The 13,600-nt window shown below is 42.4% G+C and overlaps 2 protein-coding genes across 5 annotated transcripts in view; both read right to left on the bottom strand.

Moving 5' to 3' along the window:
- rcc1 (regulator of chromosome condensation 1) overlaps nt 1-3,728 on the bottom strand; it is a 7,021-nt gene extending 3,293 nt beyond the window's left edge. The window contains exons 1-4 of the mRNA XM_035672928.1: nt 3,621-3,728; nt 2,465-2,563; nt 1,786-1,973; nt 1,494-1,673 (exon numbers count right to left, since the gene is read on the bottom strand). Coding sequence (XP_035528821.1) covers nt 1,494-1,673; nt 1,786-1,973; nt 2,465-2,543 — 447 coding nt within the window. The 5' untranslated portion in view covers nt 2,544-2,563; nt 3,621-3,728. The remainder of the gene's footprint in view (nt 1-1,493; nt 1,674-1,785; nt 1,974-2,464; nt 2,564-3,620) is intronic.
- Nucleotides 3,729-4,796: 1,068 nt separating this feature from the next.
- The window catches only part of phactr4b (phosphatase and actin regulator 4b), a 24,916-nt gene continuing 16,112 nt past the window's right edge, over nt 4,797-13,600 (bottom strand). For 3 of the 4 annotated variants that reach the window (XM_035672441.1, XM_035672440.1, XM_035672438.1), the window contains 10 exons: nt 12,586-12,933; nt 11,087-11,218; nt 9,445-9,976; nt 8,726-9,024; nt 8,423-8,621; nt 8,175-8,230; nt 7,724-7,785; nt 7,498-7,635; nt 7,283-7,359; nt 4,797-6,356 (listed from right to left, as the gene is read on the bottom strand). In XM_035672441.1, coding sequence (XP_035528334.1) covers nt 6,341-6,356; nt 7,283-7,359; nt 7,498-7,635; nt 7,724-7,785; nt 8,175-8,230; nt 8,423-8,621; nt 8,726-9,024; nt 9,445-9,976; nt 11,087-11,218; nt 12,586-12,933 — 1,859 coding nt within the window. In that variant the 3' untranslated portion in view covers nt 4,797-6,340. The remainder of the gene's footprint in view (nt 6,357-7,282; nt 7,360-7,497; nt 7,636-7,723; nt 7,786-8,174; nt 8,231-8,422; nt 8,622-8,725; nt 9,025-9,444; nt 9,977-11,086; nt 11,219-12,585; nt 12,934-13,600) is intronic. The other variant, XM_035672442.1, reaches the window with a different exon arrangement.

Consider the following 13,600-nt stretch of genomic DNA (forward strand, 5'->3'; position numbering starts at 1 on the left):
TTTTGCCAAGACACCGACTTTTCCCACGGGTGTTTTTAATTTTCTGAATGAATGATGGTGCGCCGGTTTAATTGCTGCGCCAGAAACTGAAAGTGAAACTTAGGTCCATTTCCGTTCGTCATAAAGCTCGTTTTCCTGAGTTTAACTCAACAGTCAAGAAGGTATGTTAGGTACCAGGTTAAAGTATCCCAGTATTTCCTTTTTTAGGCCTAGTATAAAGCCCTGATAAAGCCTTGACCACCCTCTGGCCACCCTTTGTATAAAAGTATAGTTCCGCCACTGCTCTCAGTGGAGATAAAAGCTTAATGATGAAGAGTGAAATTGAGTACATAGGAGTGAGCTGGAAGGAACGGGAGACGTTCTTCATCTCCCATCTCTTTTGTATTTTGTGGGATTGTTTGAAATTCTCAGTTTTTGTTTTGCAGGTTGGTGTGGCAGGGTTACAGAAACAACAAATGGCTAACCATTAAGTAAGGCTGCAATGTTAAAGAGTTACACAAAGTACCAACAGGATCCATCAGCCTTGCTGGGAATATGGACAGGCTCAAGGTCTAGAGCTTAAGAGCATACGGTGATTTTAATAAATGAATGAAAGATATTGATTGGGGTATAGCTAGCGTGCTCGTCGCAGAAAAACAAAAACAGTGTCAAACAGGAGCTGCGTCTTGTCACAACACGGACCTCTTCGCTTGTATCACAGCACTGTTGCATGGGCTAACTGTGATAGCTGCTGCCTCTAGCCAGTGAGTGGTTGTATTAGGGAGGAGAGCGAGGCAGAATGAGTAACAGAATAGAAGAAGAACGGATGAGTGGACAATAGGCTCATCAGCCTCCCAGTGACCACGGCCAGGACCGGCCAGGACTAGACACAGCAGGTTCAGGCAGAATCAGGACAGGCAGGAGGAGAGGAGCGAGTTTGTAGTGAGTTGATTTGCAAGTAATGTTATACATCATCCAATTAGAAGCATAACCACTTTCTGTTATTCACACACACAGTTTTTAAATAATTAATATAATAAAACTAACTAATAACTACTAGGAAATAAATATCTTGATGAAATAATTAATAATAATTAAACCAAATAAGATAAATAGGCAGAAAAGTTGACCAGGAAAAGAAGGGATGAGGCCACAGTTAAAGGAAGAGATGTTACAAAACATTACATTAAAAAGATTATAAAAAAGGTCTGTGCGTGGTGTATAATACATGAGGGTATGGTGCTTTGTTTACTGAACACTGTTTACTACTTTTATATGGAATATGGGATAATGCATATACATTATAACGGAAGATTTGTCAAGTAGAGTGGTGAAAGGCTGCCGATAAGTGACTTGAATCCATCCTGAAAGCAAAGTAGAACAGACAATTTCTATGGAGTTCATAAGTTTTGGGGGTACAGAGGACTAAAAAACAAATCTCTAGTTGACTAGATGTAGGGACAATCTCTCTCTCACACAAACATGCACACTTCCAAGAACAACAGGTAACTAACCCTGAACGCGCCCCAGATGTACACTGTTCCATCGTCTGTGAGTGCAGCTGTGTGGCTGTCCCCTGCCGACACCTGGACCACCTTCCCCGCCAGAATCACCTTTCCTGGAACCATCTCAGACCCCTCCTCTGATGTGTCCCGACCAAGGGCCCCCTCGTCGTTACAGCCAAAAGTGTAGACCTACAAAAGAAAGAAAAACAAAAAAACAAATCAGTTTATCTAAACTAAAGGGAGCCACAGCATTAGCCACTGAAGTTTCATTTTAAAAGAAATAAAACAGGTGGTCCCTTACATGACCAGTGTCACTGAGGCAGACAGTGTGCATTCCTCCAGCAATCGCTTGGATAATTTTCTCTGGCAGGGTCACAAGGGCTGGCTTCTTCCTCTGAATGACATCCTCGCCTTGACCCAACTGTCCAACATCACCCTGGCCCAGAACAAGCACCTGGCCTCCTTCCTTGCCATGACTCGTGTGGGAAACTGTTAGACACACACACACACACACACACACACACACACACAGAGTTGTGTCGTTCCATCATGTCAGAGGATGTTACATTGGCTTACAAACATTTCCTGGAGACCAACCCAAACCTTAAACTAAACCTGCACCCCAACCATTACCCAAGTGTCAGCCCTAAAACTGATTTATGTGACGGAACAGATTTAGATCTCCACAACATGAGTAACACATGTCCATCAGTTTAATATAATCGCAGATGTTATTAGTCTAATAAGACCAAACTTAGCTGTGGCAGCCTGGGACATAAGGCAACTAATTAAAACTACGGTGGCTTATTTATTTTACTTGATTTGGTTTGAAATGCATCTACATTGTATGTTTAAATCAAATCATCACACACACACACAGAAAAACAACTACACTGTTTTGCCGTCAGCGACTAAAGACATGTGTCTACCCCATTCTAGTTGCCTTTCTCAACCCTTTTCTGAAAAGGTCACCGATTTACCTTTCACTTTCTTAAGGTCTTTCTCATCCTCCACAATAGCATCAGACTTCCTCTTGGTGGTGGTCTTTTTAGCTGGCATGACAGCAACACGTGTAACAACTACGGGGAAAAACAAAAGCAGAGTGATTAACAACCTTAAAGAAGAAATTCAAAGTTGAAATTGAAAGCCTTTATTGTCATTGTACACAGTACAATGAGATTTAGAGAGCAGCGCCGTAAAAGTGCACACATAATTATCACCATATACACACATAAATACAATACAATACAATAAATGCATTTGAAATGAGTGGTTTATGAACACAGGAATGGCATCAAAACGTCCACCATGGTCTCTCTACTGCACATCTTAACACCAGTGGACTTTATAATAATGTTGTGGGGCTTTGAGTGTGAGGTATATCCGTGGTAAGCAACACAGGCATCTTCAGAAACTCACAAGTCTACTAGCAAACGCAGCTGAGCGACAAACATTATCCAGAAGCTGTTGGGGTTTAACAGCTGTCAGAAAGTCATTTCAATGGCTGGCACAGTATCAGGTTCTTTCAGCCCACAGCCAGCTGTGCTTCCTCCCTCCTGTCCACATGCTGTTATGAGTTCAATATCCGCAAAACAAGGACAAGTTAAACTGGACTCACGCTCAGCTCCCAGTCACACCATCGACTCTTTCATAGACATTAACCATTTGTGAGAACACAAGTCTAGATACTGCCGTCAGAGCTTTTAACATTTAACATTCAACATAAGCAGGACAGATGCAAACCGAGGTTTAAAATAGGCAGCGTGATCTAATGTTCACGTTGGCACTGCCCATGTGTCCTTGCTAACATGCAGACAGCGCAGGTCACCAAACGAGCTGCACAAGCTGCAGTCTGATCCGCAAATAAGTGTGACACAGTCGGCTGGGTGCTAACACAGCACTAATGTAGGATGAAAGTCGTGTTCTTGCCATGTAGCAAAAGTTAGTCAACGTTAGTCTGCCTGCTGACACTAGCTAACGTTTGCTAACAGGCTAGCGGCGTTAGCATGACGCTCGGGAACGAAGAAGCTACAGTGACATCATTTATTGAATGAACTGCACACACGTCGCACAGGTGGCTCTTCCTGCCGCCTGTGTTTTGCAGTCGCACAGTTGAGTCGCTGTTAGTTTACTAACCTGAGAAACGTAGAAAAACCAAAGTCAGTTTGCCCACAAGTGAACGTGCGCTGTCCGTTCCCGGTCTTGAGGCGCGTAGCAACGTGCGCACGACGTCACGTTCTTTGGGGCCCCGCCTCCTTAAAGAGACAGTAGCGCTCACATCTGCAGGAGCAGGTCGTCTACTTAACACAGTCTAACCCTAACCCAGACATGTAAAAAGTTCCCTCTCATGCAAAAAAAGAACAGAAAGAATGCTTGATAAGAATAATTAGGTGAGTAAGGATTTACAACAATCAATAAAAGTACTGATTATGCAGCAAAAGAGGTGTTAAATCATATATTAAAGCCTGTTTGCCTATTATTTGATCATTGCTGATATTTTACATGTAAGTAGCACATTATTGTTGCAGTTTATTTGAACTGCTATATACTGTTAGGCAATATGTTACCTATATCTCTATAATGTAGACCTATATCATATAATTATACTTAACCATTAAATATTATTATAAATGGTAACAATATGTTTTATGTATTAATTCATATTCAAATATGTGATCCAGGTGTAAATGGTCTCTGGATTCAATGTTATTACTCCCGGATTAACAGGTCTTTTGGATGGTTTAACCTTCATCCATTTTCTATTGCATTTGTGACATTTATGAGTTTTGAGGTTCAAGTGGAGTTTAAAAATATACACATGAACATGACGTTATAAATTGTGGCCGGCATAAATTTGGATGTACTCCACTTGTAATATATTAAAGTGTGAGATAGTATGGATCTAGTTCAGTCTTTGTTATAAGACTGTTTATTGTAGTTTAGTTTATATCAATCACTATAAACATAACAATTCTGTTTCTGGTTGGTTCTGTATAATTCTCTTAGCTAATGTAATGTTGATCATTTAATGTAGCTTTAATTAGTTGACTTTTTACGGTTTACAAAATATACTGCTTTAAACCTTTGACATGTACATTCACAATACCAGATTTTATTAAAAAACAAGGTCTCATAGGAATTTCGTTATGCATTTATATACCACCTCAATAACAGACAAACACCTATCCAGCCACCAGGTGTCACTGGAGCCTCATATTCTTACTTTCTTTAAACTTTCCCTGCAATTCTCCACCTGAACACAATTATTGGGTAAGAGAGGTCTATTGATTAAAGAGCCAGGTGCGCAGATGCTTCAAGGAATTGTAAGGTTTTTAATTAGATCCAGATGTGACTATTTACAATTAAAAAGAAAACTGTCAGTCCATACAATTCCACATTCAATTAAAAATGAACTTAGTTTTACAGAAAAGGTACACTTTCATATTCCCATTCTTTGTATCATTTAATCATTAACTAATATTCTGTGCTTAAAAAAATAGCAACCTATAATACTTTTATATTTAAAATTTCTTTTCAAATGAAAGGAAGACAAGATATACACAAGCATCAGTTAAACCTATATCAACCTGTACACAGCATAGAGAACCCTGTAAGCTACTGGCCAGACAACAATACAAGATAAAACAACTTCTGCAGTTTCAAAAGGTTCCAGCCAAAATGACTCCCTGTTGACCGTTTATACATTTTCAGATTTTTTTGATAATTCCCTGATCTACACTCACGGCATCTTACATTTAACTCTTAGTATAGACACTACTAGCATGACCTTATTCGAAATGGCTACAGAATGCATTGCATGTTTGATCTTTAAAGGGAAGTACAAAAACTCATAAAAAAGTATAAATGAAGAGAGATTATCCAGGTCCAATGGCATTGGATTCTGTGTTGGCTCATGCGGTGGATTGCAGAAATTATTGATATGAAAACCTGTGTCCTATAGTGCTTTAGGCATTGGGTATGTTGGCACACATAAAAACACCAACAGCCTCCTGACCTGCACCTTTTTCTATATCTAGATTGACACTTAAATGGCCACCTCACATCACAACCATAAATACAGGCAAGCCAAATAAAAAAAAATAATAATAAAAAGGCTCAAATAAAAGCTGTCACTACTTCTGTGATCAAAATTACAATATAAAATATCTTGTGCATTACAGAATATTTTGTAATTAGATCTTTCCAAGTTTCATTCTAAGATATAACAATAGCAGTCTGTACACAATTTATATAAAACATACACAATATCCCAGAGATGTCCAGTCCTATAACAGAATATCCCAGTCTTCATCCTCGAACCTCGCTCTTGCAGCAGCCGTTTGTCTCTGTTATCTATTATTACTGTGTGGAGTATTATAAGTCATCATCATTATTATTACCATTATTATTGTATGTTATTACATTAACAAGATGAATTAGCTTTTCCATATACAGTAAAGAAGAAAAAAGGCAACACAGAATGAGGCCGCATTAAAGGTTGTAGCTAGATCCAAGTCCCTGAGGGGTACCACATAACAGCAGACTGAGAGTAAGCCCTGTAGGTCCTCTGTCACTTCTCCACTTCATTGGCACGTGGTTCCCCCTGTCGTCCGGGAGAAATACTGCATCTGGTCCTCACCCACCACCACCTCAGTTTAGTGAAAGCAATGTAGTGGGAGGGCGATGGAGGGCAAGCGAGAAGCATTCTTTTTTTTTTTTTGAGTCAGTTCCAGGTTTTCCCTGATAATCTGTACATTACATTCGGGAAACGTAAAAGGGCAATCTGTCTGCATAGGGAGCAGCTTCTTGCCACACAGAGATCTTAAGTGCTTCATTATCCATGAAGAGGGGGAAAGCTAAGGCCGATGAAACCTAAACAAAACAAAGAAATCTCATGAGGCAGACATTCACTTTAAGTTATAATCCTTAAGATTTTCTTTGGGCTGTTTATGCCTTTATTTTTTAGAGACAGCTGAAGACACACAGAAAAGTGAGGAGAGAGAAGGGATAACATGCAGTAAAGGATCACAGGCTGGAATAAAACCCGGGCCGCTGCAGTAAGGACTGAGCCTCGCTAGCTCTACCAGGTGGGCTACCAGGGCACCCCAATAACATTTTATGCTATTTATGGCGGCCATTTTTCAGCAATAGCCATTCAAATGCATTTATATTCTGTAATTATGTCTCTATATAGTAGTTTTCATTGTTAGTGGCGGGGTCTGCCATATCTATGCTGCACAAAGAATTCACAGGAAAGGATGCATGTACGTAATCCAACATTACTGTTTTTAATGTTATCCACGATTGGTTTGACTCACAGCATCACTAAAATGATATAGCTGATAGCAATGTGCATTGATAAGAGAACTGAAGCAGACATTTAATGCAAAAGTTACTTTCCCTGGTAACTAATAACTTGTAGTAACTCAATTACTTTTGAAAGAATTAACTAGTAACTGTAACTAAGTAGTACTACTACTAGTAGTTTCAGTAACTTGACACTGATCCTGACTGTATCACAGCTGTATAACATTACTTCTAATGCAAACCAAACATTTCAGCTGCTGCTTCACGTTAAAAGTGGGGGTGAAACAGGGTGTTGGCTTTTATTGAGAAGCAGACAGACTTTAGCACAGACATGACAAAAGTCATTTTCTTCCGTCGTACTTCTGACAAAGTAACTGCACACAGAGCTGGTACCACTTACTGTTACCATGGTTACCACAGGTGTCGCCGAGTCAACCAGGACTAAAATCTGAAAGATTATAATGTCAGGCTCGAACTGATAAAAGGTATACCTCGTGTAGATTCTGCTCTCTTCATGAACCTCCATTTCAGTGCTTTTATAATCGTTGAGCTCTTTCCGGATGGCCGCCTGGATGAAACAACAGGAAACAGATTGCCAGTTAAACGTGAACTTAAAAAGGAAACACATGCTAATATGATGTGATATGTTGGTTGCATTTATTGGGCTTGATAAGAGCTCACTGGAGATGGCAAACTGAATAAGTACCTTGTCAGCAGGAGTCAGCTTGGTCCACGGCTTTTCTGCTCTCCTATCATAGTCTTGGGCATCTGTGACTTCCACGTACTCGTGGAACCGCAGGATTTTTCTTGCCTGTAGTTCTGCAACTGTGGGTCTTTGACTCAGCTACGATAAACAGAGTTTTTATGTCAGTTCAGTAGCCAGCAAAATACATGATTTGACACTGATGTCTGTTGTAGATGTGTTGCCTCACCTTCCTGGTCAGTCGCCGCTTGATCTCTCGAACCTCAGCTTGTCTGTCAGCCAGATTTTTGGCTGAAAAAAGACAAGAAAAATCATCAACAACAACAACAGAGCTTTATTTAGATGCTTCATGAAAGCCAGGTCTGATGTGCACCAAAGGTAGAGTTTCCAAAATTAGACATCTTAACGGCGATCCATTTTTCAAACTGTCTTTTCAAGTCAATTCTTACTATAACTGCAAGTATGAAATGTTATTCTTTTGGTCATTATGAAGAACTGGCTCGGAAAGTCAAACATCTGACTTTATTTACATTGTCAAGAATAATTCATAGACAAATCATCAGTCCAAACTGAACTGTGATGTTTGTTTTCGAACAGAATCCCTCTTTTTTTAGCGGAGGCATTATAAGGTTCAGTAATGGATAACAAAGGTGAAAAGGAAAGAAAGACTTGATACTAACGCTGAAGGATGTTTCTTTGCTCGAGCTCCTCAGCAGTGGGTCTCTGGCTAAGTCGCCTGAAGTGGAAAAAAAAGAAAAAAAGAAAAGAGTATGACTATTTTTACACTTTGTCATTCCGGCAATAAGTAGGACAAAGATCTAAGAAATGATCTCCTGATTTCTTCAGGAACATGTACAGTCGCTGTTGTTAGTTTAAAGGATACAAAAGAATGCAATATGTACAAAGGCATGATGCCATCTGTCTTTACCTTGTTAGTGCGGTGCCGATCTGTGTGCGGATGGCCTCCCACTGCTCCCTGCTCTGCCAGGTGAGGCCGGTTTGTCCTGGAGGCTGGTCGTCTCTGCTGCTCCTCTCCTGGGTAAACCTGTCTCTGTCTGGGGCACAGGGGCGGCTGCTCAGCTTCAGAGCCAATGTGTCCTTCCTCTTGACCCTGCTGGCCAGGGCGCCTGGATACAAGCCAAACAGAGATGTGGTCAGGAGCACAAAAACAATGCAAAACACTAAAAACAGTAAATCATTTTAAAATATTTTCATAAAATACAGTTATTACTAGGTGGGGGCTCATCTTCCTCATCTTCATCTGAGTCTTCATCTTTATACAGCACAGGACCGTCTGAGTCGCTGTCCTCCCCACGCATATCATGCTCTCCTTCCTCATCCTCTTCCTCTTCGTCTTCTTCCTCACTGCTGTTTCCCCCTGGGATGACACAAACACCGGCGTCTCCAACATAGCATCTGCGACTCCGTGGCTCCAGCTCTGGCTGGGGGATCTCCCCATCGTACTCTTCCTCTTCCTCGTCATCTTCCTCCTCTTCTTCTTCTTCCTCCTCTGAGTAGTCATCTTCAGATCTAATCGAAAGGGAAAATAAATACATATTTAAGCATTATGGATACAGAAAGCCTGTTTGTGTGATAAAATAATTTAGAAGTAGCTTTTGCACTTAAACAAGATTAATTAAAAATGTATGTCTTTAACAAATACTTTAGCCTAACCAGGAGACATATCCCACCATCACTCTAGCTATACCTGACTTTGTAATGATCAGGGGAAGATTTGTGTCAGCTCTAATCTAAGTGTACAATGTTAAACAAAAATGTGTGTGGAGGCATGTGGCCATGTGGTGGCATGGCCACATGCAAAGCTAAATCCCACTAAAGCTCCCGTCTTCATCATGTAACTGTGTATTCACGTGTGCTAACTTGTGATTCTGTCTTCACAGAATAGCTTTGTTTTACAAAAGTTCTTCCATTATGTACTGAGAAACTCACAATTTTAGTGGTTGGATGCTGACAGGAAGGGGGCGACCACGATCTCCTTGGTAATCCGAAGGGGTTTCAAAAAGCAGTGTGTGTGCACGCTGTGACCCGTCTGGATGCGGCTGAGCCGGGCCGGGACTGGACAGGGCCCGCTGGATCATGATATGCAGTGGGACAGGAGCTGGGCGCTGGGGAGACTCATTGGTCGGGCTTGGTGGATCAAACAGCATGGGTATGGGTTGGGGCAGTGGGTGGGGGTAGGAGTGCTGATGGTGCAGGTGGTGGCTGTGTATGTGTTGGCGGGGAGGAGAAGGTGGTATGTGTGTTGGGAGGGGAGGGGAGGGAGGAGGCGGAGGCAGCTGGAAGCCCACAGAGAGGTTGCTGTGGTCCTCCAGAGAAAGCGGTGAGGGGTTCATGGGATGGCTTGAAGCAGAGGAGTCCTCTGTGTTGCGTTTGGTGACGGGGGTGGTCCTCTTCGGAGGCATCGGTGGAGAGGGCTTGGCTGGCACAAGACTGGCACCGCCTGTGGCTTGAGTGAAGTCCCCTGCAAAAGGAAAAACAGTAAATACATCCAATCAAAAAGTAAAACAGAGATAGCTTAGGTTTGTGAGTGAGCTGCTAGCAAGTGCTTTATATTTCTATCTAGTTTGCCGCTGTGACATGAGTGCACATGCATCAGCTCTATATACACGATGTACCCAACATGACAGAATACACATGAACAAAGATAAATACTGGGTTACATGTCTGACTGAGCATTACTGCGTACATACAGTGTGCCACATGACTGTGTCAACATGAATTCACACGCTGCCTTAACAAACCAGTGTGCAACATGTGCCCCAGGTCACAGAGACGAAGAAGATACACACAGCCTACATGCTCTACACAGCCACATTCTAAACCTGTCGTCAAACCTTGTTTATGAGCGTCTTTAAAGTGCAAAAAGCTCCTAAACAAAAGGCTCAAATGCAAACCCTCCAATTATTTGCATGCACATTAGTATAATTGCTGTATAAAGCTTAAAACTCTGTAGAACAGCTTTCAAGCCACATCAATGTTAAAAGCCATAACCGTGCTACTGAGGCATAATAAGAGATCAGTGCTACCAGTCTTGAAACATGCAGTGGACTACACTGAACTGGATTACATCCTCCTCTCTAAATTAAGTCAAGCCCTTATGTTAGAACCCTTTCGCCCATCCATTCATTCATCCATCCATCCATTCACATCCATCCATCCATCCATCCCAGCTGAGTAGAAGCTGAGTGAAAGCTGAGAGGATTTGCACTATAAAATTCACTTGATGCATTGCAGGCCCCAGCTGGAACCAGCTAAAGGGTCTCCCCTCATCCACATGCCAAATAAGAGAGAACAGCATTAAAAACATTCAACTGCTCACTCACACAGAAGTTGTCTCTCACATACACAAAGCACCCATCACACTCATTATCAGCTCATTATGTGCATGCAGCTCTTATATACCACATCCAAAGAGAAGCAATCAAGGCCAGTAAACAAGTTAAAGGCATTGGGAGGAAAATATGTTGGCAGTCAGAAAGGACGCAACACGATGAAGAACGCAGACTCTGAAGTGGGGCATTCCAGACACGGGCACCCTGGCCACAGAGATACCAGGGGGCCATCCTTTTACCTGAGCGCAGGCCTCCGGCCCGCCGGCACAGGTAGACAGGCAGGGACAGGTAGACATCGTAGTCGCACTCTCGCTTCCAGCAGGACCAGTAGAGCGGAAGCTGAGCATTCTCTCCCCCCTGCAGGGCGGAGACTAACAGGGAGGAGACGGAGGCCTTCAGCTGGAGTGGTCACTGAATGCAGGTACATGGTGCTACTGTATATGTTACTGTATAGAGTGCGCAATAAGGGAGGGGTGTGCCTTAAATGCTCATCATTCGGTCATTCATCAAAAAATTATGTCTTAATTACTATTGTTCTCCCTTCTCAAAAGAATAGTTCCACATTGTGGGAAATACCATTATTTGTTTTCTTGCCAAGAGTTAGATTGTTACAAGATTAATACCACACTCACGTCCGTCTGTTAAATATGAAGCCTTAGCCAGGAGCAGGGGAAACAGCTAGCCTGGCTCTGCCCAAAGGTAACAAAACCCAACGACCAGGTCTTATTAACATGATTCTCATGTTTAATGCATCAAAAACCTGAAGCTAAGCTAACTGTCTCCAGGATGTGTCTCTTCACATTCAACAGAAAGAGATTCTCATCTAAACTCTCAGCAAGAATATAAATATGTAAATTTCCCAAAACATCAAACAATTCCTTTAAAATGTAAAAGTTACTTTGACTTGATAGAGAGCTTCGGTATACGGTCAACAACGGCATCAGAGAACAAAAAGTTATCTAAAGTTTCTGGTGGCCTACTCTCGGTAGTCCAAACTTGTGTCGTGGTGAGCTGTATTCTATATCCTTTCCACCAACGATAAGCAATATAGCCTCAAGTGACCACCACCAGGCCATTGTAATACCCCCCTCCCCCATTTGTCCCATGACTCTCTGATGACATGACATGACCTCACAATATCGTTAAAAAAAAAAAAACCCTGCATAATTCAATCAGACAAATGCAACTAAAGGCATAACAAAAAGTGCACACAAGGAACCAGAAATCTTCAGATCTGCTGATAAGATAAAAATGAATCAAAGTAGACAGCCTTGCCCGACTGGGAATTAGGGCAAGCTCCCAGATGAGACAAACCCACAGTAAACAACAACAACCACTACACTGCATCTGTGCGAGCAGCCTCCCACAGCCACAAGAGTCCCTGTTATCTTCAGAGTGTAAAATGCTGGGGAAAAGTTGCAGATAAAATAGTCCAGGCGTACTAAGTAATTAGCTGGGGAAAAGCTGCTCAAGCTGTTCAGATAACATCATTAGCAGGGTAATGTGTGTGCAAGTGTGTGTTTGTGTGTGTGTGTAGCTAGCTGTGTTTGAGACTTCTCTTTGCCATCAGTTGTGCACTGACTCATAAATGTACGTATTGTATCCGCCGGTGGGAAAACTACATTCTAACTGAGCGGACATGAGCATTCATAAAGCACATTCAAGACCGTTTGTGCGGGCTGCATGTGATCATGCTCAATCTGTTACCTGTTAGCACCCACTATTAAATAAAACTTACCCAGCATGGCGGCGTTGCCCCTGTTCACAGGCTTGGGTGGGGGCAGAGGGGGCTGCTTGGTGCCCTGAGAGGTGGAGGTTGGGGCTACAGATGAGGACTGCTGAGTGGACGCACCCGCAGAGGACACAGACCTGACAGGTTTGGACGTTGCAGCCGAGGGGGCGGAAGGAGAGGAGTACTGGGTCGTGGGGTGGTTGGATGGGGTGCGGGGTTGACCCTTGCTGCTGGGTTCAGGGGTGGGGCTCGTCATCAGCCATTTTGGAGGCATGACAGACTGTTTAGGTGGCAGAGGTTCCCGCAGGGTGTCCCGCAGGGCTTCTGGGTCAGGGACAAAATGGCTGTCTGACTCTATAAAAAAACAAAGTATGAGGATATGTTATATAATAAAAGTTATTTCCACCAAAATAATAGTAAATGTGAGCAGAAAGGCATCCAGCTGTGGTGCACACGTAATATAATGTACTTGTATCTTTTTTTTAATATTGAATTAGTGATATCTCATTATAAAATACCTCTCTACATAGATATTAATGTTTCAGTTCAGGGACTGAGCACTGAGCCATTTTCTGCTGCTTCACCACTCAAAGCGCTCTCTGTGATAACACTTGTTTGAGAATTGCATTATCTAGGGATCAGCTGTGAAGATAAACAGAGTAGGCGGCTGCAATTACCACCGAAAAACCCACCTCCCTTTGCCCACCCCACCGCACACCCCCCTCCAAGCGGCCCCCACACTGCTGCGGCTGCTCCCACGCCATTCCTCAAAGCTGCAGCTCTGTTATTTATTTACAGACAAGCTTTTATCACTGTGACATCATACAACCAAAGAGGAAATAATCAAAGGAAAGGAGGAAGTGAGGATGAAGAACACAGAGGACAGAGGGAGAGAGAGAGAGAGAGAAAGGAGGACAGAAAGCAGGAGATGTGATAAAGATAGAAAAGAGTAGGAGAGAAAGAGAAAAGCCACATCAGAGAGAGAAAGAAAAAAGGAAAATACAAGGTGAGAGAGAGAAAC

The sequence above is a fragment of the Morone saxatilis genome, unplaced genomic scaffold (genome assembly GCF_004916995.1).
Source record: "Morone saxatilis isolate NCDOM2014 unplaced genomic scaffold, NCSU_SB_2.0 Contig24, whole genome shotgun sequence".
Taxonomy (NCBI): domain Eukaryota; kingdom Metazoa; phylum Chordata; class Actinopteri; family Moronidae; genus Morone; species Morone saxatilis.